Source organism: Salmo salar, chromosome ssa06 (genome assembly GCF_905237065.1).
Source record: "Salmo salar chromosome ssa06, Ssal_v3.1, whole genome shotgun sequence".
Taxonomy (NCBI): domain Eukaryota; kingdom Metazoa; phylum Chordata; class Actinopteri; order Salmoniformes; family Salmonidae; genus Salmo; species Salmo salar.
Genome location: NC_059447.1, coordinates 37,517,669 through 37,545,624, shown reverse-complemented (window position 1 = coordinate 37,545,624; position 27,956 = coordinate 37,517,669). Strand labels below are relative to the sequence as shown.

The following is a 27,956-nucleotide window of genomic DNA, read 5'->3' as shown; positions in this document are numbered from 1 at the left end:
TAGAAACACACACAGAGACGATTTACGATGAAGGCTGATTTATTATTTTCTTCCAAAAACCCATAAAACTAAATGGGGAAAAATACAAACGGAGCATTTTACAGAAGTCAAAAAACAAAAACAAATGTGCGAGTAGGTAAACCTATAGTTGTGAACAAGTAATACAAATATAAATGTATAAAAAAGAAAGTAAAACAAATATAAAACGTTATAAAATCCAATTGCTCAGGAAATCCTATTTTAAAGGTGGGGGGAAAAAATTGATGTAAAAAGAGAAATCCAAATTTACATTTACATTTAAGTCATTTAGCAGACGCTCTTATCCAGAGCGACTTACAAATTGGTGCATTCACCTTATAATATCCAGTGGAACAATCACTTTACAATAGTGCATCTAAATCTTTTAAGGGGGGGGTTAGAAGGATTACTTTATTCTATCCCAGGTATTCCAGATTGAGACACCAATGAGCATACAAAAGATTAAGAACACCTGCTCTTTCCATGATAGACTGACCAGGTGAATCCTGCTGAAAGCTATGATCCCTTATTGACATCACTTGTAAAACCACTTCAATCAATGTAGATGAAGGGGAGGAGACAGGTTAAGGAAGGATTTTTAGGCCTTGAGACAATAGAGACGTGGATTGTGTATGTGTGCCGTTCAGAGGGTGAGGCAACTCCACATTAGGAAGGTGTCCTTAATGTTTGGTATGCTCAGTGTATTTTTGTATTCTGGACTTCAATCTTTTTTAAATTATAATTTTATGCATCACTACTACTGTAGAATCATGTCATATATTATTATAATTTTGGTATACCTATATTACAATGCAAATTCTTCATTAGATCCATAGTCCATTCTGTCACTTTCTAGTTACCAACCAATCCAAAAAGGGTGACCACTGAACAGGAAGTTTAACCTTGCCTACCACCTTACACACCCTAGACAGTACCCAAACACCCCACGTCTCTCCTTCCCTCAGTAAAACCACTCATAAAACCTTTATTCAAGAAAATAAACAATCTTTCATTTCAGAAATGTAGTACCTTTATCGGAGAGTTAGAGAAGCTATCGTTTCTAGTTGCCTTCTCATGAACATTACAACTGTTATTGACCTCAACGATAATTGTTGCTGTTACCAAATCTTTTGTTGAGAATGATCTGTCTGGTCAATACATATTATCTTTACACTCAAACTGAGTCACCACAACATACAGTGTAACAAAATAGTTGTTATGAGGGGAAGATCTTTGGATAAAAATTCAGAAAAAATGGTTAACTGTTACCATGACTAAAATGTGGTTGGAAGTTAGCCACTAAGACCATCATTTCAAACAACAGCATCCTGGTAAGGGTGCTGTAGGCCTCGTCACAGCTAGCTGTCTGACATCTAAAGTAGCAATGCTGTGTGTAAAGTCTGTCATCTGTTAACAGTGTTGGAGATCCATACCGTTACCTCTGCGAAATGTGGATTGAATAAAAAGACACTATCAAAAATACTCTAGGGTAAATAAAGGTTGTGTAGAAATCTCGACCTATTGTGCAGAATTAAACTGGAGTCCTGTATCAGAATTGTTTTAGCACCAATCAGCTGACTGATACAATCGATAAAGGACACTTCAGAGAGATATGTGTATTTCAGAATGAAATGGGTGATTTGGTAGTTTTCGAATGATATGGGTGAATTCATAATTCTACAGTGATATGGGTGACTTTATACGTTTCATAAATGATTGGGATGAGACAACATATTCCTACTGTGTCATTGCAACTAATCGATTATCAATGACATATAGAATGACATATAGAATGACATATATTGCTTGTACAGTAATAAGTAACAAATGCATATGAACAAAAAATAAGCTACAATAATGAACTACAGTAAAGTAATACAATATTGCTTATCTAGTGGCAATAAAAAACACAAAATGAATGCAAGTGGGATTATTGCTGATTTGAGATTGTGTGTCGAGCTGTTACAATGGGAACTGCTTATTCTGTCATGTGAATATTTTCTGAGATTGATTTCAACCAACACTGTAACAAAAAAACAGACGCTTGTGCGTGAAGAACTATATGTGAGTATAGCATCACAATGAATTCCTTTTTGTTTAAAGAAAAGACGCGTTAGGATTGTGTCAAGTGCTGGGTTTCATGCCGACGTGCACATACAGTACATACAGAGAGAACAGACAGAGAGAAGAGGAAAATACCATTACAATCACTCTCTCACACACAAATACACACAGACAGACTGACACACACATACACGAACACACACACACATATATACACAGATATCAACACTTGTGGTGGAATGGTTGAGGAGCTGGTTGAAGCGGTGCTGCTAAATTCGCCAAAAGGTATCTAACTGTGTGGTCACTTTGTTTCACCAGAGGGTGGAGAGGATCCCAAAAGAGGAGACTTTGGTGATACCTTGAGGGTAAAACAATATTGTAAATCACCACCTGATGCACCCACAAGTGAGTGTGTGTGTTGTGTGTTTGTTTTTGTTCAAATGTTAACGGAAATTCTCTGTTTGACAACACTTACAGGGGAAGGAGGCTTGGCGAAGTTGAGGTGAGCGTAGAGAAGCACAGCGATGTCATTCTGACTGGCCTCCAGGGCTATGGACAGGGCTGAACTGCCATCCTAGTGGAGAGAGAGATAACCATAGGTTGGTTGCCAAAGAGAGACAGGGTGAGAAAGACAAGACAAAGTAGGTCAGGCTGAGGGAAGGATGAGAGACAGGGTTGGGAGCTGGTTCACAGAGCTGCACCGCCGAGAGCAAATTAGAGAGACAGAAGAGAAAGTCAAAAACAAACAGTCAAAGACACTGCATTGACGTGGGAGACAAACTCACAGATGCTGTTAGACAGAGAGTAGAGAAAACGGGGTGGGAAAACGACTAAGTAAAATGCTATGTAAAATCCTAGAAGTTTGGGAGTAGGTTTGTTGACTCACGTTATCAGTGAGGGTGACATCACAGCCTGGCACAGACAGCAGCTGACGCACGATGTCGACGTGGCCGTGCTCGCAGGCACACATGAGCGCCGTGGAGCCGTCGTCGTCGCGGATGTTGACCTGTGCCCCGCAGGAGAGCAGCGCCCGGACCATGTCCCCTCGCCCGTGACTCACTGCCAGCATCAACGCCGTCTGACCCGCCTAACAACATACAACAATTACCCGTTAGGAAGGCCACGAGTTTTACCAGTCTCCTGACCGTGTGACCTTCTGACCTGGAAAAACTCCAGGCAGTAGTTATAAGAGCTGGCCTAACACCAACAGTCAGCTTTTCTTTCTCAAAATTACAAAACCATTGGAGGCAAGAAAGACATGTCCTGGCCCAACATAACCACTTGAGAATTTTAATTCCATCAGAACATAGATACAATGTGGAGCTATCAGCAACATACACGCAAAGGAGCCATCTAACTGAAGTAGCTGAAATAGCCATTATGTCAGGGGTTTGGGAGGGACGTCATTGGTCTGCCTGAGCTTGGCTCTGTGCAGGGAGGCCTGCTGTCCAGTAGGGGGCATAGTGTACCTGGCTGGCTTTGGCGTTCACGTCCCCTGTGCGCAGCAGCTGCAGGACGGTGTGAAGGTCACTGTCAGAGTGGAAGGCAGCCAGAGCTGTCAGCATGATGGCTGTGTACCCGGCCTTGTTCTGCTTGTCAGCGTTGCACAGGCCTGACAGGGAGAGAGAGACCAGGACACGTTTATTATGGGAATTATATTCCTAAGCCATTCCACTAACAGTCATGCAGTACATAAAGGTTATACAGACAGTCAATTGTATCCATGTCAGACCACAAGTCTGTGTTAGATATACACATTCATACAGTGCTAATCCATGTACTGTACAAACAAACCAAACACTTACTTGTCCACCATAAAAGTAAACCACTATTCTCTTGTCTGTAAACACACACATCCCCCAGTCACTCACCAGTGTCCAGCAGCAGCTTGACCACAGGGAAGTTGGAGTGGGAGACGGTGTAGTGCAGGGCCGTGTTGCCGTTGCCGTCGGCCATATTGACCACAAACTTCAGCAGCTGTGGGGAGACGGAGGAGAAGGTATCCATATAGGCCCTGACCATGGCAGTGTCAGCTGCCTTGTGACAGGACACCCGAAGCCACTCCTGGAGCACCGTGGTGTAGGCTGTCCTCTGGGGAGGGAAAACACAGACACCGGTCTCAGACTAACAACCAGACAGGACTGGTCAAAGTAACTCACACTGTTTATGATATACAGATGAATGTAGGCCTAACAGCCTTAGCTTAATGGGATAACCCAGTATTGTAAAGTGCAGGAGACCCGAGTTCAAATCCCCGTCGGTTACATGAACACAATCATGTAGAAAGTGACTATATGAAATGACAAGTCACAGATGAAGTCATGTAAACTGGCATGGTGGGCAGAGTAAAAGAGAATAGCATACCGCTGCTTGCTGGCTGAAAGCATTGGGTTCACCCAGGGCTTTCTGCAGGGCATGGAGAGATGACATCAGGCTCTCACTGAACTCCAGTCTGACAGAGATGATAGAAAACACAGCAAATTCAAACACATACATACACAATATCATACTGCACTTGAGATCATTCATGGAATGACAGATCTACTGATTTGAGTTTTTAAATGGTTGTGCTGGTTTACCTGGTTTCTTGATTGGCTGCTCCAGTAGCACTTGGGGCGTTTCCAGGTGCTGGTGTCGAGGCTGATGATTGGACTATCCTCTGCTGGGAGCTTTGTTCAGTAGCTGACGATTGGGTGGCCCAATGCTGAGGGGCGAGGTCAGAAGTTTGTGATTTGATGGCATCTAGCTGAACGGTGACACCAGTGGTATTTGATTGGGTGACACCCTGCTTTACTTCCGGGTTAGTGGCTTCTGGTTGGCATCTGGGTGGCTTGGGGGGTGCAGAACAGGTAGCTGCTGATTGGATGGGGCACTGCTCAGGTGTAGTGGGTTCAGTGCTAGTATTTATGGAGGTACACTCCTGAGGGATGGGGTCTGGGACCGATGATTGGACAATACTCCCCTGACGGACACAGTCATTGGCTGGAGACGGGTAGGTAGTCTCAGTGGGGGCAGAGTCAGAGGCACATTGCTGCACGGCAGTGTTCACGGCTGGTGATGAGGTGGCTGCATGCTGCAGTCCTATGCTGATGGTTGCTGACTGGCTGGTGCTCCGCTCAGAGGCAGGTTCGCAGGCTGGTGGTTGGACGGTAGTGGCTGGGAGCGGGGTGGCATGCTCTAGCCTTGTGGAAGAGACTGGGACTGCTGCTGCTCGCTGGTGCTGTCCCGCTGCAGACTCTGGTGCTTCTGGGAGTTTCTCTGTGGTCTCATGATATTCACTGGCATCACTCTCCTCTGAACTCTCACTGCTACTGTCGTCTGAGGAGGTGGACTCATACCTGCAGGACAGGACTGATCTATCACACACGTCAACTCACCATCTCTGTAGTGTAACATGAATACACTGTTACACATAAGCAATGTCATACACTATCAATAACACACGTACCCTCCATTGACTCCAGTGAACTGCAGGTTCTTCTTGGTGGATGGAGAGCCAGGTTCTCCTTCTGCCTTATGTTTCATAATGGACCTCAGGGCAGTCTGGGGAGAGGCTGCTGCAGCTGGAGAGAACACCCAATGTTGCCACAATGTTATGTTACGTCAGGGACAGTTAGTGGGAGGGTTAAGGTAAGGAGTCGTACGATCCATAGCTACCTGGCTTTGATGGGTGTTCTTGATAATGGATGGTGTTTATGGCAGTGTGCTGGGGTGTCTCTCCTTCCTTCAAATACAGCAAAGCCATCTGATTTCCAATGGTATCAATGGCGATGGCAGGATTAGTGACAGGCACAGAGGTGGACAGCTCACTTCTTAGCACGTCTCGGACCTGTTTGGAGGAGATGGCGATGGGCAGCTCAACAGCTGCATCTGCAGGAATGGAAAGGAAGAGGACAAAAAATGGAAGGGATCAACAATCAAAGAAAACACATGGTTTTTCAACCTAACAACTAATTGTTATAGAAAACATTGGTACATTTTACAGGAGCATATAAGGGTAAGTGCCTTGCTCAGGGGCACATCGACATCATCTTTCACCTAGTGGGCTTGGGGATTTGAACCAGTGACCTTTAGGTTACTGACCCAACGCTCTTGACCACTAGATTACCTGCCGCCCCATTTAAACCTACTTAATTTAATATCACTTGTAACTTATCACTGAAGTCAGACCTACCCTCTGGGCCCAGGGCCTGTGCATGTCCTCTTTGGGTTCCCTCCAGGACTGTACCACCTGGAGGGAGGGAGGGGGAGCTGCACCCCTCTGCTCGGAGCAACGTGCCCACCCCCACCACAGTGGCTGGTTGCTCCAGCGTGTACACCTGGATTCCCACAGTTCTCTGCGCCCGGAGATGGGGCTGCTGGGTAAAGCTGACTACCGTTTGCAGGCTGCGTCCCTGCTGCTCCTGCCAGCTCAGACTGGTGGCCCTGACCGAGGGGTTTGCCTGGGGGGCCAGAGCCTGCCTCTCCCTCTGAGCTGCCTGCCCCTGCTGCTGGGCAGCCTGCAGCTCCTGCATCATCCTCTTCAGCTGGCCCTCCAGCTGGCCCACCTGGCTCTTCAGGGCCTCTGTCTCCGGCACCAGCCCCAGGTCCTGCTCCTTCACCCCAATGCCCACATCCACCTGCTGGCTGCCCCTCGCCTCCTCTGGTCCCACCCCAATGGTACGCACTTCCCTCTGCCCAGCCGGCCGCGCTCCACCCACAATCACCGTGTCCTCAATCTCACAGCCTGAGTCTGCCTGCGGCCTGGAGTCCTCAGGACTGGTGGGGGTGGTGGGAGACAGAGGCCCTGCTGCAACCCTGGTGGTGGCTCCAGCTCCAGAGCTCACCTCCTCTTCTGGGATGTCGATGTAGAGCTCCCCTCGGGGCCGGCCCACTCTGCCGAAGCCAAGGGTGTGTCCCAGAAACTTCTGGCTCTTCAGCTGTACGCTTAGCTGCCTCTTCTCCTCCTGTAGCACAGAGATCTTCACCTGGAGCACGGGGATGGTCTTCACCTGCTCCTCCAGCTCCCGGATCTTCCTGAGAGCCACCGCCATCTGCTCTCTCACATGCTGCAGGTGGGCCGGGGTGGGCGACACGGGCGTGGACAGGCCGGAACTCATGGGGGTGAAGGAGCCCGTTCCTCCTCCATGGGTGCGGTTGTAGCTATGGGCGCTGCTCAGGGAGGTGGTGGATCCGGCCATGCTGTTGTGCATGCTACCCAGTGTGCTAGAGAACCTCCTGGGGGCCCCTTCTTTCTCTTCCTCCAACTTCCTGCGGGCGTCCAGCAGGGTCTTCTCCACCCGGGCCATACTGAAGCTGGGCCTCTGGGAGTGGGAGCTGTGTGGGTGGTAGCCCGGGGCGCAGTAGGAGAAGGATGATTGGCGGCTGTCCTGGCTGGTGTTGGAGCACAGGGACTCTGTGGAGGTCCACCAGGAGCCTGTGTAGCCGTACCCCCGGGGGAGAGACCCGTAGCGGGGCCGGCGCTGACCGGGCACCTTCTTGATGGTGTTGCCCTTCTCAATGTCGTTGACATACTTGAGGAAGTCTAGGTCCAGACGGTAGCCGTAGGGGGTCTCCACAGAGTAGGGCGCCTCCTGCTCCTTCCCGTGCAGGGAAGGGGGAGCGGCCGGGGTAAGCTTCCCTGCAGGGAACAGGAAATAGAGTTAAAACAAGCGGAAATCTACCATCTAATCTCGGACTCAGACTTCAGAAAATAGCATTATCTCTCGGGGATACTGAATGCTTGGGTATGCACTCTAATAGTAGCTACACAAATTAGGTAGAAACAAAGTTTGATAAATAAAGTAGTAGGTTATAGCCAGACCTTGATTGGTTTAAGATATCTAAAGACCTTAGGTTGATCTAAGTTATTTTGGATGTTAAACACTTTAGGCCAAGGCAGATTAGGTTAAATCCTGGACTGACAAGCATGCCCAATGGAGAAACTCCAGTGAAATGACTTTTTAGTCTTAATCTTTGTCTGGGAAACAGTCCCTACATGAGAAATAGATTTTTCACTCACATGATAGTTTGTGGGAGATGATTCAGTATTATGATGTTAAGAAATAGAAAGAGTGGAGTTAGGACCATACCTCCTGGGAAGCTGGGGTCCATGTGCAGCACCTGAGCCATGATGTCACACGTTTACCCACAAAACCTCACCTGGGGAGAGAGAAAGACACAGTCATACAAACCTATCAAACACTTCCACTACACAGTCAGAAGAACTACTCCTAATGGAGCAACCCACTGTAAGATATTTGACAATACATTGTACACAAAGGGGGATACCATAGATACACCAGCAGGGGAAAGGCCAGTGAAACAAAGGTGAAATCTAGAACCTTAAAGGGTTCTTCGGTTGTCCCCATAGGGAAACCCGTTGAAGAACCATTTTTGGCTACAGAAGGTCATTCCAGGCAGAACCCTTTCCACAGAGGGTTCTACATGGAACCCAAAAGGGTTATACCTGGAACCCAAAAGGGTTCTCCTATGTGGACAGCCGAAGAACCCCTTTGGAACCCTTGTTTCTAAGAGTGTAGGGTCACAATGACAACCCTTGTAGTTGAAGAGTCTCTCTTTCTGACGAGGGCAGAGTAGCATAAGCTGGGTTTGTATTGGTCAATATACTGCTTCTTTGTTGGGATGGCCTGAGAGTTTAATTGGTCATATTGTAGGATGGTCATATGGTGGGTTGGCTATATCTAACATCTTGTGTATGTCCCTAAGAATCTCTCTGTGTAATATATTTAGCCTCAATTAGCCATTTCTCTGCTTTTCTGCCTGCTTATGTTCTTCCTGCTCGATAGTACATCTTTCTGCTCGATAGTACATCTTTCTGCTCGATAGTACATCTTTCTGCTCGATAGTACATCTTCCTGCTCGATAGTACATCTTCCTGCTCGATAGTACATCTTCCTGCTCGATAGTACATCTTCCTGCTCGATAGTACATCTTTCTGCTCGATAGTACATCTTTCTGCTCGATAGTACATCTTCCTGCTCGATAGTACATCTTCCTGCTCGATAGTACATCTTCCTGCTCGATAGTACATCTTCCTGCTCGATAGTACATCTTCCTGCTCGATAGTACATCTTCCTGCTCGATAGTACATCTTCCTGCTCGATAGTACATCTTCCTGCTCGATAGTACATCTTTTGTTTGTTTCTGGTTCTAATATTCTGAGGAGGAGAAGAGTTAGAAGGGGAAAGTTTCCAGGCAGCTTATTCCAGGAGAGAAAGTTTGGAGGCTGCCAGTTACAGCCTTATTAGGAATCGTTTGTGAACACTCACAGAGGTTCTCGATTTAGGGTTTACAGACACTCTCGCCCTTTCTTTCTCTCCCACTCTTTTTCCATTTATTTTCCCCTCTCTGTTCCCTCTCTCTGTCTCTCCCTCCCTCCTCTTTCATTCTTTCTCTCCCCCTCTACTCGTCAGCTGACGATAAAGAGATTTCAGCTGACCACTGTCTCCCCTCATCCCCCTTCCCCCTCCTCTTGCTCCCATACACTCAACCCAGGATAGTACATTCACCACATTAAACACAATCAAAGCAATGACCAAATGCACACTGGGATCGACACTGAGAAAACCAATGCATATTTCATGTTGTTGTGAACTTTCTTTCTATTCGCCTACAAGACGTCTTGCTATTGGTGTACTAACATTTCTGTTTGGAAGTTAATAGTGATGGCCGAGCTATTTTTCTGACACCCTTTGCAGTTTCTGTTTGCTTGTGGTAAGAGGAAAGTGACATGCTGCCAGCGATGACATACTGCCCACAATGAGGGGTCTCTGATTCCGTGTGTCTCCCCGTCTGCTAAATCTTTACTTTCTAGGTCATTCATTTGTGGGAACTGGGGATGAACTTTTTCAGCATTAAATCTCTTGCATTAGCCACTGGAGCCTCACCAGCTGAATCTGTAAAAACAAACATCAAAAGTTTGACCTGAATTGATTTTGTTCTCAGGGCATACTTAGTTCATGCCCAGTTTTCTGTTCTGTTCCATCAGCAAGAAAGGAGTCTCTCTCTGCTCATTTCAATTTCTGTCTCTCCCCTCGCTCGTCCTCTCCCTCCCTCTAATCTCATGACTCTCGTCAGCGCCTGTTTATGCTCTTGCCCGTTTCAGGGAAAGTAGGGCACTTGGAAACATTGACTAAATTGACTTGGTATTTTTGAAGCCTGAATTTCTCTGTATACTGTAGCTCTCCCTATCTCTGTCTTTCTCACACTGATACGGCAACACACACAGACATGCACGCCCATGCAAACACACACACACACACAGATACGCACACACACGCACGTGCCCCCCCCCCACACACACACACAAACAAAGAAGGCAAACAATTTGATATGATAAAAAAAACGTTGGTGAGATCAAATGTGACCTCTGCAAAATGATGACAGGACATGTAGTGTTAGTATCAAAGTAGTCGCAACAAATCAAATGAGATTTATTGTTTAATGTGTATTTCCTGGTATGAGTACAGTATAAATGCTTATGTGAGCGTATCTGGAATGTGGAATGTGAGTGTGTCAGATGTGTGTGTGTGTGTGTGTGTGTGTGTGTCTATGAGAAAGAACAGGAAGGTGGCGTGTGTGTGTCATTGAGAGAGTACAGGAAGGTGGAGGTCTGGTTGACAGGGGCACAGTTGATGAGATATAATTAGAGTGTTCAGTTCAGCTACACAGCGTGACAAACATCCCGGCCCTCAGCAATGACCACGGCCAAAACTCTCCTCTCTACACGCTCCTTCTCTCTCGCTTTCTCCTTCTCATACTAACTCTCACTTTAGTTGAATATTCCTTTCCTTTCCTACTCACGTCAAGTGAACACGTACTCTGTTATGGGCCGCTTTCTTCTCTCTCCCCTCTCTCTATTTAACGCTTTGCCTGGTGCTCCAATTCCTCCCCTCCCCCAAACCTTCTGCATCTGCCTCTACGACAGTGTGTGTGTGTGTGTGTGTGTGTGTGTGTGTGAGTGTGAGTGTGAGTGTGTGAGTGAGTGTGTGTCCGTGATGTGTTTGTACGTGCGTGTCCACCCGTAAGTGTGTGTCTGCTGTGTCTGTGTGCTCCACCATGTATGTGGGTGACCTTACTCCCTCTCTCTCTGGGCTGTAAACAGTGTTCCATTGAGATGACAGTGAACAGAGTCCAGTGTACCCCCCGCTCCTCCTCAGCAGCACCAGCACAGCCAGCCAACCATTCTTCAGTGATACACTCCCAGACCCAGACCTTAACCTCCTCCTCTCCTCCTCCAGCCATTCTCTACCTTCCTCCAGGAGGAATGAGTTGCCACAGACTGATGCCCCCCTCCCCTCGTTCCAGACCAGAGGAAGTTAACATTGCCCGCCTCCAGGGTCCCCCACTCTGACTATTAAGATTAGAAATCAAGGGGAGAAAAACTCAGATCCTTCAAGCACAAAATAGGATCTGTCTCTGAGACTGCTGATGTCCTGTTGGATGCCAGAGTGTGCTACTTTTAATCATTGTGACTTGTTGCAACATTGATACACCGAAGCTGTTTCAGAATGTGCTAATATACCGCTACATTGTTATTACACAGTCCCTCAATAAAAGGTACAGATGTCCCTCACCTGTATCAAAATGACATACCACATTTCTTACCACACAAACACAATGCACATATCTTTGTGATCAGAGGAGGGTGACCACCATGGTTAGTAGGTAAGATACAGTAGGTTTAGTTCTGGAAGAAAACTCTCAGGGCTAGTACTTCAGTCAGGTCCAGAATTATTGGCATCCTTGATAATGATGAGCAAAAAAGACTATCAAATAAATAATACAAATACTGAGCTATATTGTATGCAGCTGTTTTTGGGGAATTTTTTTATTTTATACTAATACAATTGCTCAGAGAAAGAGAGGGGGCAAAATTATTGACACCCCTGTTTTCAATTGCTTTCAATACCTCACCTTGTGAGGATAATGTCACTGAGTCTTTTTCTAAAACGTTTTATGAGTTCAGAGAACACATTGGGAGGGATCTTAGACCATTCTTCCATAACACATTTTTACAGATCCTTCATCTGCTCTTATGGACTGCCCTCTACAATTCAAACCACAAGTTTTCAATGGGGTCCAAGTCTGGAGACAGAGATGGCCATTGCAAAATGTTGATTTTGTGGTCAATTAACTATTTCTTTGTGGCTTCTGGTGTGTGCTTGGGATTACTGTTTTGCTGGAAGATCAACTTGTGACCAAGTTTCAGCTTCCTGGCAGAGGCAACCAGTTTTTGGGCCAAAATGTCCTGGTACTGGGTAAAGTTATTTTGGATCTCAGTGCTGAGTTTGATACCATTGATCATAACATCCTTGTTGACCAGCTGGATAGGTTGGGGGAATCTCTGGCGTTGCCCTCGACTGGTTCAGGTCATATCTATGTGGTAGATGCTTCTCAGTGAGCATGGGTGCTTCAGTATCATCCCTAGCACCTATTCACTATGGTGTCCCTCAAGGGTCAATTCTGGGCGCCATCCTTTTTTCCCTGTACATGCTTCCCCTTGGTGACGTCATCCGAAATAATAACATTCAGTTTCACTGCTATGTAGGTGACCCAAAGCTTTATTTACCAATCAGACCCAGTGACCAAGCTTGCGTAGCTACCCTTCACAAGTGTCTTGCTGACATCAAATGTTTGATGTGTGACAATTTTCTCCAGCTCAATGATACGATATCAGAGGTTGTTTTATTTGGTGCCCACCTTGCTAGATCCCAGATTGTAAATAACCTTGGTAATTTGTCGACCAAAGTAAAGCCTACGGCCAGAAACCTTGGTGTCTTCTTTGACCCTGACCTAAACCTCGAGCTGCATGTAAAGAAAGTTGTCCAGTCCTGCCTTTATCATCTAAGAAATATAGCTAAAGTCAACTCTTTTATTTCAGTCACTGATCTGGAGAAAGTTATACATGATTTAATTTCCACATGCCTAGATTACAGTAACTCTTTGTATAAATGTCTCAGTCAGAAATCACTCCATCGTCTACAGTTAGTTCAAAATGCTACAGCTTGGATTTTAACAAGCACTTACCAGTCACTTTCAGAGTAGATGTATTAATCACGTTTAAAGGAAATATTCACCCATTTTGAATGTTAAATCGTTTTTGTGTATCTCTGAGCGATGTTCTATCGATTCCTGGGGTTATTTCATGTTTTCATGTGTATTTGATGTCTTGCCGTTCACGCAGGCAGAAAGACAGCTGATATGACATGGCATTGTGACCGGCACTCTCACTACACTGGAAGCTAAGAGGAAAATGACTTGTATGTTTGAGGTTTTCGCAATCTAAATGTCAGTTTTCAATACTGGGTGGCTAACTAGCTAACAAGCTAGGTAGCTATCCAGCCAACCCATAGAGAGATCATTGCATTGTGGGTTTTGTAGTCGACTTGAGATGCAACAGATTTCCAAAACGATTTTCACATTTCATGTTGCTACCAACCTTATTATAACGACAAAATGAAAGAAAAAAAATCACAACAAATATTGCTATCACATATTAGTGTTATTTAACACGGTAAATTATAGGAATTAGTGGTTTTGGGAGGATTTTTCCTTTAAGACTAGACTTGGTTTTGCCCAATCCTATATCTCAGTGTCACGCTCTGACCTAGGAGAGCTGTGTTTTTCTGTTTAGTTAGGTCAGGGTGTGATAGATGGGTGGGCATTCTATGTTTTTGTTTTCTAGGTTTTGGCCAGGTATGGTTTCCAATCAGAAGCAGCTGTCTATCGTTGTCTCTGATTGGAAGCCATACTTAGGCAGCCTGTTTTTCCTGTGTTGGTGTGGGTAGTTGTTTTCCGTTTTGTGAGTATCACCTGACGGAACTGTTGGCTGTCATTTTGTTGTTTTGTTTAAGTGTTATCATTAAAGTAATTATGAGCACTCTACACGCTGCGCCTTGGTCCCCTTTATACGACCCTCGTTACAGAACTACCCACCATGATTGGATCAAGCGGCGTGCCCGGGCAGAAATGGACAACTGGTCAAGTGAGGAGTGGCTAGAAAGGAGAAACTGGACTTGGGGGCAAGTAATAGAGAGATATCGGAGCCTACCGGGGAAGAACGGGAGGCAGCCCCCCAAATTTTTTTGGGGGGGGGCACATGGGTAGTTTGGCTAGGCCAGGACTGAGACCTGAGCCAACTCCCCGTGCTTATTGTGGTGAGCATGTGCCTGCCTCTCCCACTCTCCCTCCAGTGCGCCTCCATAGCACAGTACGTCCTGTGCCTGCTCCTCGCGCTCTCCCTCCAGTGCGCCTCCATAATCCAGTACGTCCTGTGCCTGCCCCTCACACTCTCCCTCCAGTTCGCCTCCATAGCCCAGTATGGCCGGTGCCTGCTTTGAGCACTCGGTCCTCAGTGCGTCTTCCTAGTCCGGTGAGACCTGTTTCAGCTCCACGATCTAAGCCTCCAGTGATAAGCGATGGTCCGAAGCCTATAGAGATGATCCATGGCACGAAGCCTCTAGTGATGATCCATGGCCCAGAGCCTGTAGGGATGTTCCATGGCACGAAGCTTCTAGAGGTAATCCATGGCCCGGAGCCTGTAGAAATAATCCTTGGCAAAAAGCCTGAAGGGATTATAAATGGTCCTGAGCCTGTAGGGATAAACCCTGGCACGAAGCCTGTAGGAATAATCCATGGCCAAGCATCTGTAGAGATCTTCCATGGTATGAAGCCTCCTGTGATGATCCATGGCGCGGAACCTGTAGAGATGATCCATGGCATGGAGCCAGCAGCAACGGTCACTAGTCTGGAACCGATAATGACGCTTCCCAGTCCGGAACCTCCGGCGACGCTCCTCCGTCCGGAGCCTCCAGCGACGCTCCCCAGTCCGGAGCCTCCAGCGACGGTCCGCAGCCCTCAGCGGCGGTCTGCAGCCTGGAGTCTTCAGCGGTGGCCTTCAGCTCAGAGTCTTCAGCGGCGGTTGGCATTTCAGAGCCTCCGGCGATGACCCACGGTCTGGTTCCTCCGGACGCACAGAAGCGGGGGGATCAGTGGGCGGGGGGGGTTCTATGCCCGGAACCAGAGCCACCGCCAAATATGGATGCCCACCCGGACCTTCCCCAATAGGTTCAGGTTTGCGGCTGGGGGGCCGCACCTTTGGGAGGGGGTTACTGTCACGCTCTGACCTAGGAGAGCTGTGTGATAGATGGGGGGTGTGATAGATGGGTGGGCATTCTATGTTTTCGTTTTCTATGTTTTGGCCAGGTATGGTTTCCAGTCAAAGGCAGCTGTCTATCGTTGTCTCTGATTGGAAGCCATACTTAGGCAGCCTGTTTTTCCTGTGTTGGTGTGGGTAGTTGTTTTCCGTTTTGTGAGTATCACCTGACGGAACTGTTGGCTGCCGTTTTGTTGTTTTGTTTAAGTGTTATCATTAAAGTAAAGTATGAGCACTCTACACGCCGCGCCTTGGTCCCGTCTATACGACGCCCGTTACACTCAGATATTTTATCTCCCTACGAGCCAGGGCACAGCCTGAGATCCTCTGGCAGGGCACTGTTGGCCATTCCAAAGTCTAGAGTAGATCCGGCTTGCAGATTCTGTGCCTCTTTTTAAATCGCTGCTAAAGACACACTTTTATAAAGATGTATGATTTTAATGTATGATTTCAACAGTGGCCAAAGAGCCACTGGATTGGAACCAGTGCTATGTTCAGATGACATAAAAATAGAGCTCTTTGGCAACGCACACCAGTGCTGGGTTTTACATCTAAAGAAAGATGCAGAAAAGAACCGCATAACTACTGTAAAATATGCTGTTGGATCTTTGATGTTATGAGGCTATTTTGCTTCCACTGGTCCTGGGGCCCTTGTTAAGGTCAACGGCATCATGAATTTTACCCAGTACCAGGACTTGTGGTTTGAATTGAAGAGGGCGCAGACAAAGAATATCAAAGATCTGGAAGGATTATGTGTGGAGGAATGGTCTAAGATCCCTTTCAATGTGTTCTCCAATTATATATATATTTGCAAGGTGAGGTATTGAAAGGTATTGAAAACAGGGGTGCCAAACATTTTGAACCCTATATTTTTGAGAAAAATTGCTTTACTTGTTAAACAAAATCTCTTTCTCTGAGCAATTGTATTAGTATAATAATAATAATATAATCTCCCAATTTCTTTGAGCATACAATATGTCTCAGTATTTGTATTATGTATTTTATAGTCTGTTTTGCTAATCTTTATCAAGGGTGCCAATAATTTTGGACCAGACTGTATGTCCAACACATTGTCTTTATCCACTGTCTTACCTCATTCACTGTCTTACCGCAAAGCAAGAAATACCTTGAATCCCACTACCCAGATAAAATCATGGAATTTTCCACCCACGTCTTAAATAGCTGCCTTTTGTGTGATTGCTATTCTGCACAAGTTTGGGAATGGTTTATGAATTAGGAAAAGAGGGATTTATTTTCTGCTCCATACCAGCTGCTCAGAGTGCTGCAGGGTTGGTCTCTCCTCCTCACTCTGGCTTCTCTTCTCTCCTCTTTTTCTTCCCTCCCCTCTTTCTCACGGTCAGCACCTGAGCACAGCATGGAGGAAGATAATGGAAAGATATTAACATTTATATTAAGAAATCATAACATCCATTTCATAATCCTACTGAGATAGAGATCAGAAAACAGAAAAGACCAGAAAGACCCACAAAATAAACTTGGGATAAATGCAACCAAGTTCCAAATGAAGCACATCATTGAGGTATCCAGTGAATCTTTAACCAGCCATCAAATCTCAAAACGTCCATGACAACTCTAACAGGTCCATTCCAGCCTCTCCAGAGGGCTACAAACAGGCCTTTCTTACAAAACAGGGATTACCCAATGTTTAGGCAGGGTAAGACTAAAACACCCAGGTCTGCAGTAGAAAACAAACCCCAGAAACACATTCCACTGCCTCAGTGACAGCTCCTCACATGAAAAACATCCTTTCCATCTCACCACAAAATGCCAATCAAACTCACAAGTCGATGGACCTAATTTCAGAGCAACAACAGACCTCCATGCAGCTAGTGCCTTGAGAAAACTTCTCATCCGTCTGAGTCTGAACCACAACAACACAGACTGCTGTATGGCTAATCAACCAAGGCTGGCTGGGAACCTCCCTGTCATGACATTGAGCAATGTTTTCATGCACTTCTTGACTCACACTCTTGAACCCAGTGCCATGTAACACACCCCTCTGGTTTCACAGGAACACCCAAATCAAATCATCAAATCAAGTTTTATTGGTCACATACATATGGTTAGTAGATGTTAATGCGAGTGTAGCGAAATGCTTGTGCTTCTAGTTCCGACCGTGCAATAATATCTAACAAGTAATCTAACAATTTCACAACAACTACCTTATGCACACGAGTGTAAAGGAATGACTAAGAATATGTACATATAAATATGTGGATGAGCGATGTCCGAACGGCATAGGCAAGATGCAGTAGATGGTATAGAGTACAGTATATACATATGAGATGAGTAATGTAGGGTATGTAAACATTATATAAAGTGGCATTGTTTAAGTGACTAGTGATACATTTATTACATCCAAATGTTAATTATAAAAGTGGCTAGAGATTGAGTCTGTATGTTGGCAGCAGCCACTCAATGTTAGTGATGTGTATTGACCTCGCCTTCTGGATCATAGTGGGGTGAACAGGCAGTGGCTCGGGTGGTTGTTGTCCTTGATGATCTTTTTGACCTTCCTGTGACATCGGGTGGTGTAGGTGTCCTGGAGGGCAGGTAGTTTGCCCCCGGTGATGCGTTGTGCAGACCTCACTACCCTCTGGAGAGCCTTACGGTTGTGGGTGGAGCAGTTGCCGACAGGATGCTCTCGATTGTGCATCTGTAAAAGTTTGTGAGTGTTTTTGGTGATAAGCCAAATTTCTTCAGCCTCCTGAGGTTGAAGAGACGCTGTTGCGCCTTCTTCACCACGCTGTCTGTGTGGATGGACCATTTCAGTTTGTCTGTGATGTGTACTCCGAGGAACAATTTTTGCTTCCACCTTCTCCACTACTGTCCCATCGATGTGGATAGGAGGGTGCTCCCTCTGCTGTTTCCTGAAGTACACGATCATCTCCTTTGTTTTGTTGACGTTGAGTGTGAGGTTATTTTCCTGACACCACACTCCGAGGGCCCTCACCTCCTCCGTGTAGGTCATCTTGTCGTTGTTGGTAATCAAGCCTACCACTGCAGTGTCGTCTGCAAACTTGATGATTGAGTTGGAGGCGTGCATGGTCACGCAGTCATTGGTGAACAGGGAGTACAGGAGAGGGCTGAGAACGCACCCTTGTGGGGCCCCAGTGTTGAGGATCAGCGGGGTGGAGTTGTTGTTTCTTACCCTCACCACCTGGGGGCGGCCCGTCAGAAAGTCCAGGACCCAGTTGCACAGGGCGGGGTCGAGACCCAGGGTCTCGAGCTTAATGACGGGTTTGGAGGGTTCTATGGTGTTAAATGCTGAGCTGTAATCCATGAACAGCATTCTAACATAGGTATTCCTCTTGTCCAGATGGGTTAGGGCAGTGTGGTTGCGATTGTGTCGTCTGTGGACCTATTGGGGCGGTAAGCAAATTGGAGTGGGTCTAGGGTGTCAGGTAGGGTGGAGGTGATATGATCATTGACTAGACTCTCAAAGCACTTCATGATGACTGAAGTGAGTGCTATGGGGCGATAGGCGTTTAGCTCAGTTACCTTAGCTTTCTTGGGAACAGGAACAATGGTGGCCATCTTGAAGCATGTGGGAACAGCAGACTGGGATAGGGATTGATTGAATATGTCCGTAAACACACCAGCCAGCTGGTCTGTGCATGCTCTGAGGACGCGGCTAGGGATGCCGTCTGGGCCGACCCAGATAATGTTACCCCAGGATCTTGCCAAGGCATCTCCACGACATTACCTATACTTACGCGTGATTTGCAAGGAATACAGCCAATATTCCCAATCTGCAAATCCATGTGATTTCAGATTCGTCCTGTCACAAATACGTGCAAGTTCCAGGAGATAAGCTGCGTGATAATGGAGGTTCTTTCTTTTTCTCATACCTTGGCTTTCACTGCAAATTCTGGGACTTAACTTGTACATTTCACTGTGGAGTTGTGGCCAAATGACGCCAGTGATTTCCATTTAAAGAATGTCACATTATGAACTTTTATCTTACTCAGTCCATTGTTGAATACTTTTATCATGGGACAGAGGGAGGGAAGGAGAGAGTGAGAGAAACAGAGCCTTATAGAGGAACGACAGCCAAATCACAATGAGCCATTCATTCAGCCCCTAGTTCCACAGCTGGTTCTAATATAGAGCTAGGAGGGGCAGAGAGAGAGAGAGAGAGAGAGAGAGAGAGAGAGAGAGAGAAGAGCAGAGAGAGAGAGAGACACACACACGATCAACCCATATTTACATACATAAATAAAAGAAAGAGAGGGAGGGAGAAAGAGAGGCAGAGAGATGGCGAGAGAGACACATAGATAGATAGATAGATAGATAGATAGATAGATAGATAGATAGATAGATAGATAGATAGATAGATAGATAGATAGATAGATAGATAGATAGATAGATAGATAGATAGATAGATAGATAGATAGATAGATAGATAGATAGATAGACAGAGAGACAGAGAGACAGAGAGAGAGAGAGAGATAGGAGAGAGACTGTTACAGCCAAGAAAATAAACCTCAAAACAAACGTAATGGTGTCTGAGGCTGTTGTCTGTTGTGGATCCAGACACTGTCAGAGAGCGGAAATACAAACAGGCCCAGTGATGACGAGCAACCAATGTCTGGGAGGTCTGTGTACATGTCTTAGACTCCTACTCTTATCAGTCATCACAAATCAATACAAATGTGATTCTATCATACTAGAAAGCATCAGTAAATATCACAATAGAGTATAATAACAGTGGAATAACTAGTCTATACAGACTATAAAATCTCATAACTAAACTAAAACTACATACGCAGTATATACCAACACACACAGTATATACCAACACACACAGTATATACCAACACACACACTATATACCAACACACACAGTATATACCAACACACACAGTATATACCAACACACACAGTATATACCAACACACACAGTATATACCAACACACACAGTATATACCAACACACACAGTATATACCAACACACACAGTATATACCAACACACACAGTATATACCAATGTGTATGCGGTGCCCAGTGTTATGAGGTAGGAGGTAGGCTCTGCAAACTTTTGTACATTCTTGTTTTTGTGAAAGAGTCAAACAGTTCTGAAGAGATAGGTTAACACACACTCCCACGTCTGCACCCACTACCCTTTCATCACACAGCTGAAAACACTCACACACACACACACACACACGCACACACACACACACACGCACACACTCCAGGATCCTTTGAACCCATGGGACTCCCACAGACCCACAAACACAGCTGAATCATTTCAGTTCATTGTTTCAGGTATACGCTCTGAAGAAACAAATACAGTAACTCTGTTCTTATCTTCCATCTAAACACGCTGGGAAATTGTAGTGGTGAGTATCAAATCCACCATGACAGTAGTAACCTTTCAACAGCAGCAGTGAGATGACGACATATATACAGTACACCCACTCAAAAGATATCACCATGCACAGGCACTCAGCACCACAAGCCCTCAACACCAGACCCCAGACTGGAAGAGGGCACATCGTGGGTAACCCTTTCTCACTGTTCATTAGAAAGGATATATATCATTGATGTGCCATTAAAATAGCTTATTGTGTGATTGCCTGAGGTCTGACGAAGAAAGGGTTACAGGAAAAGGAGCTCCATCTCTGTATTCCCTCAGGACCCAGAAACAACCCAGTCACTTCCTCCAAGCCCAGGAGAAAAAGTAACAAGGAGAGGGAGAGGGAAAATGAGACGGAGAGGGAGAAAGAATGAGGGAGTAAAGTAAAGCGAGAGCAGGAGAGTGGAGGTACAGTATGTGAGTGAAAGACGGAGAAAAGAAAGAGGGGTGTGGGTGTGTGTGAACAACAAGAAAGGCGAGACTGGAGTGGGGGAGAGAAAGAAAATAGGGAGGGAGAAGAGAATAACTTTTAAATGGAAACTTCTAGAATGAGAACACCATGACTGTTCTAAGATTTCGAATCCACCAGTATGAGTCATTGAAACTCCCAGCGGCCACACCATAATGTTGGGTCCTCTGCGCTTACCAAAACAGGGCAGACATCACAGGGATTCAAGAGGGTTTAAGAGGAACTCTTGACCAAGGGTGAATTACGTTTCAAAAGATCTTTCTTCATCATCTGAACTCGTTCGGCCTGTAAGATTACGATCATATTTTGAACATTCCACTACTGGTTTAAGGAGAAAAGGAGACTCACAATAGAAACCCAGCACACAAAGAGGCAGCACTTCAAGTTCCTAAATGAAGCCGAATGTTATTTTGTCAGCACCCAGGCTACTTATGATTGACCTCAGTCCAATGAGTGTAACACCATGTTAAAAAAACTGGAACAATACATGGGAAAATTGGAACTATTATGAATACTATTTACAAAAAACAACAAATACATACATCATGCTGGTGTCACATTATTCGCTGGAGGAGAAACCTTCATTGCTCTTTCAGCATCTGCTGGGGACTGCTGTATGTGACCCTAACTCTCATTCTAACAGATGGCTTAATTTAGCCAACTGGTCATGCATTAATAACCAATGACCAATGAATTGCTGGTCTCTACTCAGAAGTGGCAAGGATGTTAGCCATTTATCATCATGTGGTTCCTTTACAAGTAAACCACTCTTTTTAGAACAAATGTCGTGCCTCATTCGCATGAAAAACAAGACTTTCACATGTGCATGAGGAGGACAGATGCTCTCAATTGACCAGGATATAACAAATGACTGTGAGGGCAATGTGCTTCTGAGTAACTAATAGTGGGTTTGAACTAGGAACAGAGCAGACATATCACATTTTTCAAATCCGATTTTATTTCATCAAATGCTTGGTAAACAACAGGTGTTGATGAACAGTGCAATGCTTCCTTAAGGCCACCTCCCAACAATGCCGAGAGAAAATAGAGAAATAATAGAAAAGTAATAGCACATAATAATAAAAGTAATAATAAATACACAAGGATTAACGATAACTTGGCCATACTATATACACACGGGGTGCCAGTACTGAGTCATTGTGCAGGGGTACGAGGTCATTGAGCTAGTACATATAACTAGGGATAAAGTTACTAGGCAACAGGATAGATAATAAACAGTAGCAGCAGTGTATGTTATGAGTAAAAAAAAAGTAAAAGTAAATGCAAAAAGGGTTAATGCAGATAGTCTAGGTAGCTATTTGGTTAACTATTTAAGTAAGTATTTAGCAGTCTTATGGCTTGGGGGTAGAATCTGTTCAGGGTCCTATTGGTTCCAGACTTGGTGTATCGGTACCACTTGCCGGGCGGTAGCAGAGAAAACAGTCTATGACTTGTGTGACTGGAGTCTTTGACAATTTTTAGGGCCATCCTCTGACACCACCTGGTATAGTGGTCCTGGATGGCAGGGAGCTCGGCCCCAGTGATGTACCGGGCCGTCCGCACTACGGCCCAGCTTTGCGATCGGATGCCAAGCAGTTGCCATACCAAGTGGTGATGCAGCCAGTCAAGATGCTCTCAATAGTGCAGCTGTAGAACTTTTTGACGATCTTTTCAGCCTCCTGAAGGGGAAGAGGCGTTGTCGTGCTCTCTTCATGACTGTGTTGATGTTTTTGAACCATGATAGATCCTTAGTGATGTGGATACTGAGGAACTTGAAGCTCTTGACCCGCTCCACAACAGCCCAGTCGATGTGAATGGGGGCGTGCTTGGCCCTCTGTTTCCTGTAGTCTACGATCAGCTCCTTTGTCTTGCTGACGTTGAGGGGAGAGGTTGTTGTCCTGGCACCACACTGCCAGGTCTCTGACCTCCTCCCTATAGGCAGTCTCATCGTCGTCGGTGATCAGGTCTACCACCGTCATGTAGTCAGTAAACTTATTGATGGTGTTGGAGTTGTGCGCGGCTACACAGTCGTGGGTGAACAGGGAGTGCAGGAGGGGACTAAGCACACACCCCTGAGGGGCCCCTGTGTTGAGGGTCAGCGTGGCGGATGTGCTGTTGCCTGTCCTTACCACCTGGGGGCAGACCGTCCAGGATCCAGATGCAGAGGGAGGTGTTAAGTCCCGGGGTCCTTAACTTAGTGATGAGTTTGGAGGGCACTATGGTGTTTTGAATGCAGAGCTGTAGTCAATGAACAGCATTCTCTTATCCAGGTGGGAGAGGGCAGTGTGGAGTACAATAGAGATTGTGTCATCTGTGGATTTGTTGGGGCGGTACGTGAATTGGAGTGGGTCCAGGGTGTCTGGGATGAGGGTGTTGAAGTGAGCCATGACCAGCCTTTCAAAGCATTTCGTGGCTACAGATGTGAGTGTTACTGGGCGATAGTCATTTAGACAGGTTACCATGGCATTCTTGGGCACAGGGACTATTTTGGGCTGCTTGAAACATGTAGGTATTACAAACTGGGTCTGGGAGAGGTTGAAAATGTCAGTGAAGCCTTAACCCAGCCAAGCTATGTAGACTATGCCCTGTTACTGCAAGCAAATAGGACGACTGTTTTTAACATTAAGGAGGAGTAGGGTCTGGAGAGAAAGACGGCATGCTGCAGAAATAGTCTGCCCCATACAGCCAGGGAGCGGCCTTACTGCTTGACCTGGCCTCAGCCCTGCCTGCCTGCTCTCCTGTCTGGAACAGGAGAAGAATAAACATCAGCATCACAGCTGCCATTGGTCATTGTGTTGACTCCTCCAAAAGGAAACTGCCTGGCTAAGGGTGGGGCCCAGGGACAGGAATTGCAACAGAAACAAAAGAAGAAAAACTGTATGCATTCGAGAGAGAGAGAGGTGGAAGGAATGGGAGAGACAGCGAGTGAGAGACAGAGTGAGAGAAAGAGAGAGAGGGAAAATTCCTGTGCAGAACGGGAGGTAGAGGGATAAGGATTGATGAGGCCAGAGAGGCAGTGTTCTGGAAGGATTTGGGGAAGGTTCAGGGGAGACAGAAACGGAGACGAAGACCGGAGCAGAGCTGTTAGTCCGGTCAGGCAGGGGAAAGCTGGTCAGACTCACAGCAGTTTTGGGCTTAAAACCTCAGGTCAGTGGAGTCAGTCAGTGGTGGTCACATGCAGCACAGTGGGGTAACGGAAGGAAGTAGTCAAGCATTGGAGCCCTGATGATGTATCTAAGTGACCCGTTCACCGGGATCCTCATTGATTGTTTCCTGACTAACTCAATGAGGGAAGTAAATTAGATAACAACAAGCAGGACTTCAAACCACACAACAAGGCATTGGGAGGTTGTTGCGAGTCAGTGAATAGAAAGATCCATCTTCCCTTTCAGAACGATTCATATATTTTAAGAAGGATTTCTCCAGAGATTAGTCCAGCAGATAATGATTCATGCTTCCTTGGACTCTACATGCATGATCAAGGAATATGTTGACTGAAAACTTTGAAGGATTTGTCTCTGGCTGTAGGTCTGGATAAACAAGCAGGGGTATTAACCCTCAACAGCCAAATCACCCAATCTGGCCCCATTCTAATATCAGAGCTATGTAATCATCCCCTGCTATAGCTAAATACATCTACACCTCTCCACTGCAATGAGTGATTAGCAGTCATATAAGCAAGGCACTATAGCCTACAGGCTTCACCAAAACAGTTATTAATACTGATGGAGAATTTGGTGATAAGTTACTCTCATATTAAAGTAAAAAATGTTGATATTCTATCAATAAAAAGGTGCACAAACTGTGATCCATTTTCCCACCAAAACAAGAAACATATGTTTGTGTGAAATTTGCATAAAGCTATACATGATGTCAAAATGTGTATTTGAGCTGTAGCCTACTATACACCTTCTATGGCAGTAGTGTAAGGCTCAAGTATAACATGCCTTTCTGTGCAGAAGTAGAAGGCTTTCTGCTCACTGAATCAGTAACAATTGGTAATTGACTGATGTGATAGGACTAGTTTCCAGACTACACAAGAAGACATGAACTGTAAAATGGCAGAGTGAAATATACCTTGACCGCCTACACGCATTAACTCACAGAGCGTCTGTAATTATCTTCCACTACCTGATTCAAGGTGGTAGGCAACTCTAAATGAATTGCTCATGTGTGTAACCATAGTTTCAGCTGAACAGAGGGGTGTCAGCTGAACAGAGAGGTGTCAGCTAGGGGACAGTCTGGCCCGCTGAGACCTGTCCGCAAATTCTAATAAATCCAGACGATCACAAACATGAAGCTTCATGCTGGTTTATGGCGTAATTCCATTAGTCTAGCTAAATCATTGAAATGCCCAGCGTGTGGTCCACCGCTACAAATGGGCTTTATAACCTTGCATTCCTCCATTTGGAATTCCACTACAGCGCCCCTCGTTCCTAACGCTGTAATCGGGAATGTGGACCTAGTCGGTGAGACAGTTAGGCTACGGATTCCATCCCCGCTGCTGCTGGCACGAGCATGGGATAACTCCAACTGGGCACCTTGCATTCTAGGACACCTATGGAGACCTGTGTCGGTCACCTATAAAGTAGGCCTAGTCTGTGTGAAAGCAGACTGCTATCAAGTGATCAATGATTGATCAAAGGACCCCATATACAATTATATGGGCCTATCTAGACTGTAGCCTATTCCCACAAAATTACACTTGGGTTGTATCCATCTTCTCCAAAGTTCAACTGTTTAATAATGACCAATAGACAAACCGTGAAAAGCATTAGTAGGCTATTAGGCCTACAGGCGTTAAATGTTCTTACAGACACTGCTTCTTCTAGAGAGGAGGAAAACCCGATAGAACGAATCCAACTTTTTGTTGATGCAGCCCTCCCTTAGGCCCAATAGCTTTTTGAGGCAGACATCCGTTCACGGACGGGCGGTTAAACCAGACCAAAGTTAAGGGCAGAGTGGTAATGAGAAAGTGATGAACATCTGGAAGTAGGCTAATGAAAAGTGGAAGAATGGAAGGACCCACCCTCTCCCTGGAGTAACGGCAATCACGGGGTTTTCTTTAAATTAGGGATTAATCTGAAAGTATTCAGGAATTCAACTTCAAAACTTTCTTTGATTGAAGAAAGAACCTGATCGAAAAACGTTCCAGTTGAAGTTCCACATTTTTCAAGTTTAGCCAGAAGAGTGAGGGTGGCAAGTTTCCAAAATGTTCCAGAACGCAAATAGTAACTAAAGACCTTCTCTCCAATTTGAACAATAAACTCAGTGAAAATGTGAGACCGCTCTCTCAGTTGTCAATAAAATTCAGCCAACATGACCTATTAACATAAAACGTCTTAGCTATAACACACGCGCCAGTGCCCAATGCATTGTGTGCGCTCCCTCGAGGAGCGCATTATCGCCAATGATGTTCAGCCAAATAACCTACTATGCACGAGAACAAAACCACTCATTAGGCCATTAATACTTATAGTAATATTTAGGGGAAAGTGCACACCAATTCATACAAACGTAACGCAGTTAAATAGGTAGAGAATGGGCAATAAGAGACCCGTTACTTCTAGAAGTAAGAAACAAACCGCCGAAGGAATAGGACAAAAGAAATCTTACGCAAGACACCATTTTGGACTTAAGAATTAAGCAAATGTTAACATACAGGCTGCTGGGAATTAAGAATTTATGATCTTATCGAAAGGCTGTTGTCCTTACCTCTCCTTATAAATCCGTTCAGACGTCTTGGGCCAGGAGCGCTCACTGACATGGAGACAAAAACACCGCAGCCAAGCGGTTCAGAACCCCCTCCCTCCGCTCTTAAAGGGCCAGGAGCGCCTTTAGAACAGACTAGTACCTTAGGCTAGAAGCCCCATTCCACTCAGACATCTCTGCATACTCATTCCCAATTGTAAAATGTAAGAGTTGGAATAAGAGAGTCGTCGTATTAATGGCTCAGTGTGACTTATAGAAATTTAGCCTAATGCAAGGGTGACCTAAAGTCCGTCAGCATTGCTCTTTCTTTCCATTCTTTAAAAAAATGTTTTATCGGTGACTGCGCTTGGGGAATATGGTCCCCGTAACATGACGTCATACTTTAGTCTCCCCTGGAATCTACCCGTGTCTTACAGAAGACTAAATAGTCGATTGAGGGACGTAAATGCGGTTACTGTTTTACAGAGAATGGATACACCACAGCTATATCACAGATTGATTAATGCCTAAAAGGGGTGGGTGTGTTTTTATTGTATAGCGTGTTACATACCAATAACACACACTACATCCATACAATGGGCGTTTACCATTACGGCTACAATGTCAGGCACACCCGCACAGGAAATTAATTGCACGATGAAAAATAACAGAAAGGGGCGCATACTCCGACTTGAGCCGACATCAGGTTCAAATGGAGATCTGAGGGGTCCGCTCTACATCGTCAGGCCAATAATTAGGGTGGTTCATGTCTGCAAAGATGCGTCCTGAGGGCCAGATTACTATACCCGTTCAGTTGCTCCAGGATAACCCATCCACAGCCTATTCATAATCCACTCGAAATGGAACGTTTCATCTTTTCTCATTTAAAAAAATAAATAAAGCAATAATATGCCATATGTCGATACACATAAAAATTAGATTCCCATCTGCATTATTAACATAATATACTATAGGCCTATAGCCTATCAATTAATCAACGAAGGTGTTTAATAATTTAGTTGTTTAAATATTTCCCCTGCTGGCTAAGTCCAGTCCTGGGACTCATATTCCCAGGGTAGTAAAACCATGTGTCTAGAATGATTAACCCTCTCAAGGTTATATACAGTACAGTGCATTCGGAAAGTATTCAGACCCCTTGACTTTTTTCACA

General features: G+C 45.4%; 1 protein-coding gene across 1 annotated transcript; it reads right to left on the bottom strand.

Annotated features, from left to right (window-relative positions):
- Positions 1-21: 21 nt before the first annotated feature.
- LOC106607385 (KN motif and ankyrin repeat domain-containing protein 2) lies at positions 22-27,088 on the bottom strand. The gene is made up of 13 exons (XM_014204301.2): positions 26,810-27,088; positions 16,509-16,605; positions 8,154-8,223; positions 6,257-7,702; positions 5,740-5,952; positions 5,531-5,645; positions 4,662-5,420; positions 4,447-4,534; positions 3,954-4,173; positions 3,552-3,694; positions 2,969-3,169; positions 2,558-2,656; positions 22-2,440 (listed from the first exon to the last, which is right to left on the bottom strand). The coding sequence occupies exons 3-13, from the start codon at positions 8,191-8,193 to the stop codon at positions 2,384-2,386; spliced, it is 3,381 nt and encodes a 1,126-aa protein (XP_014059776.2). The 5' UTR covers positions 8,194-8,223; positions 16,509-16,605; positions 26,810-27,088; the 3' UTR covers positions 22-2,383.
- Between the last annotated feature and the right edge of the window lie 868 nt (positions 27,089-27,956).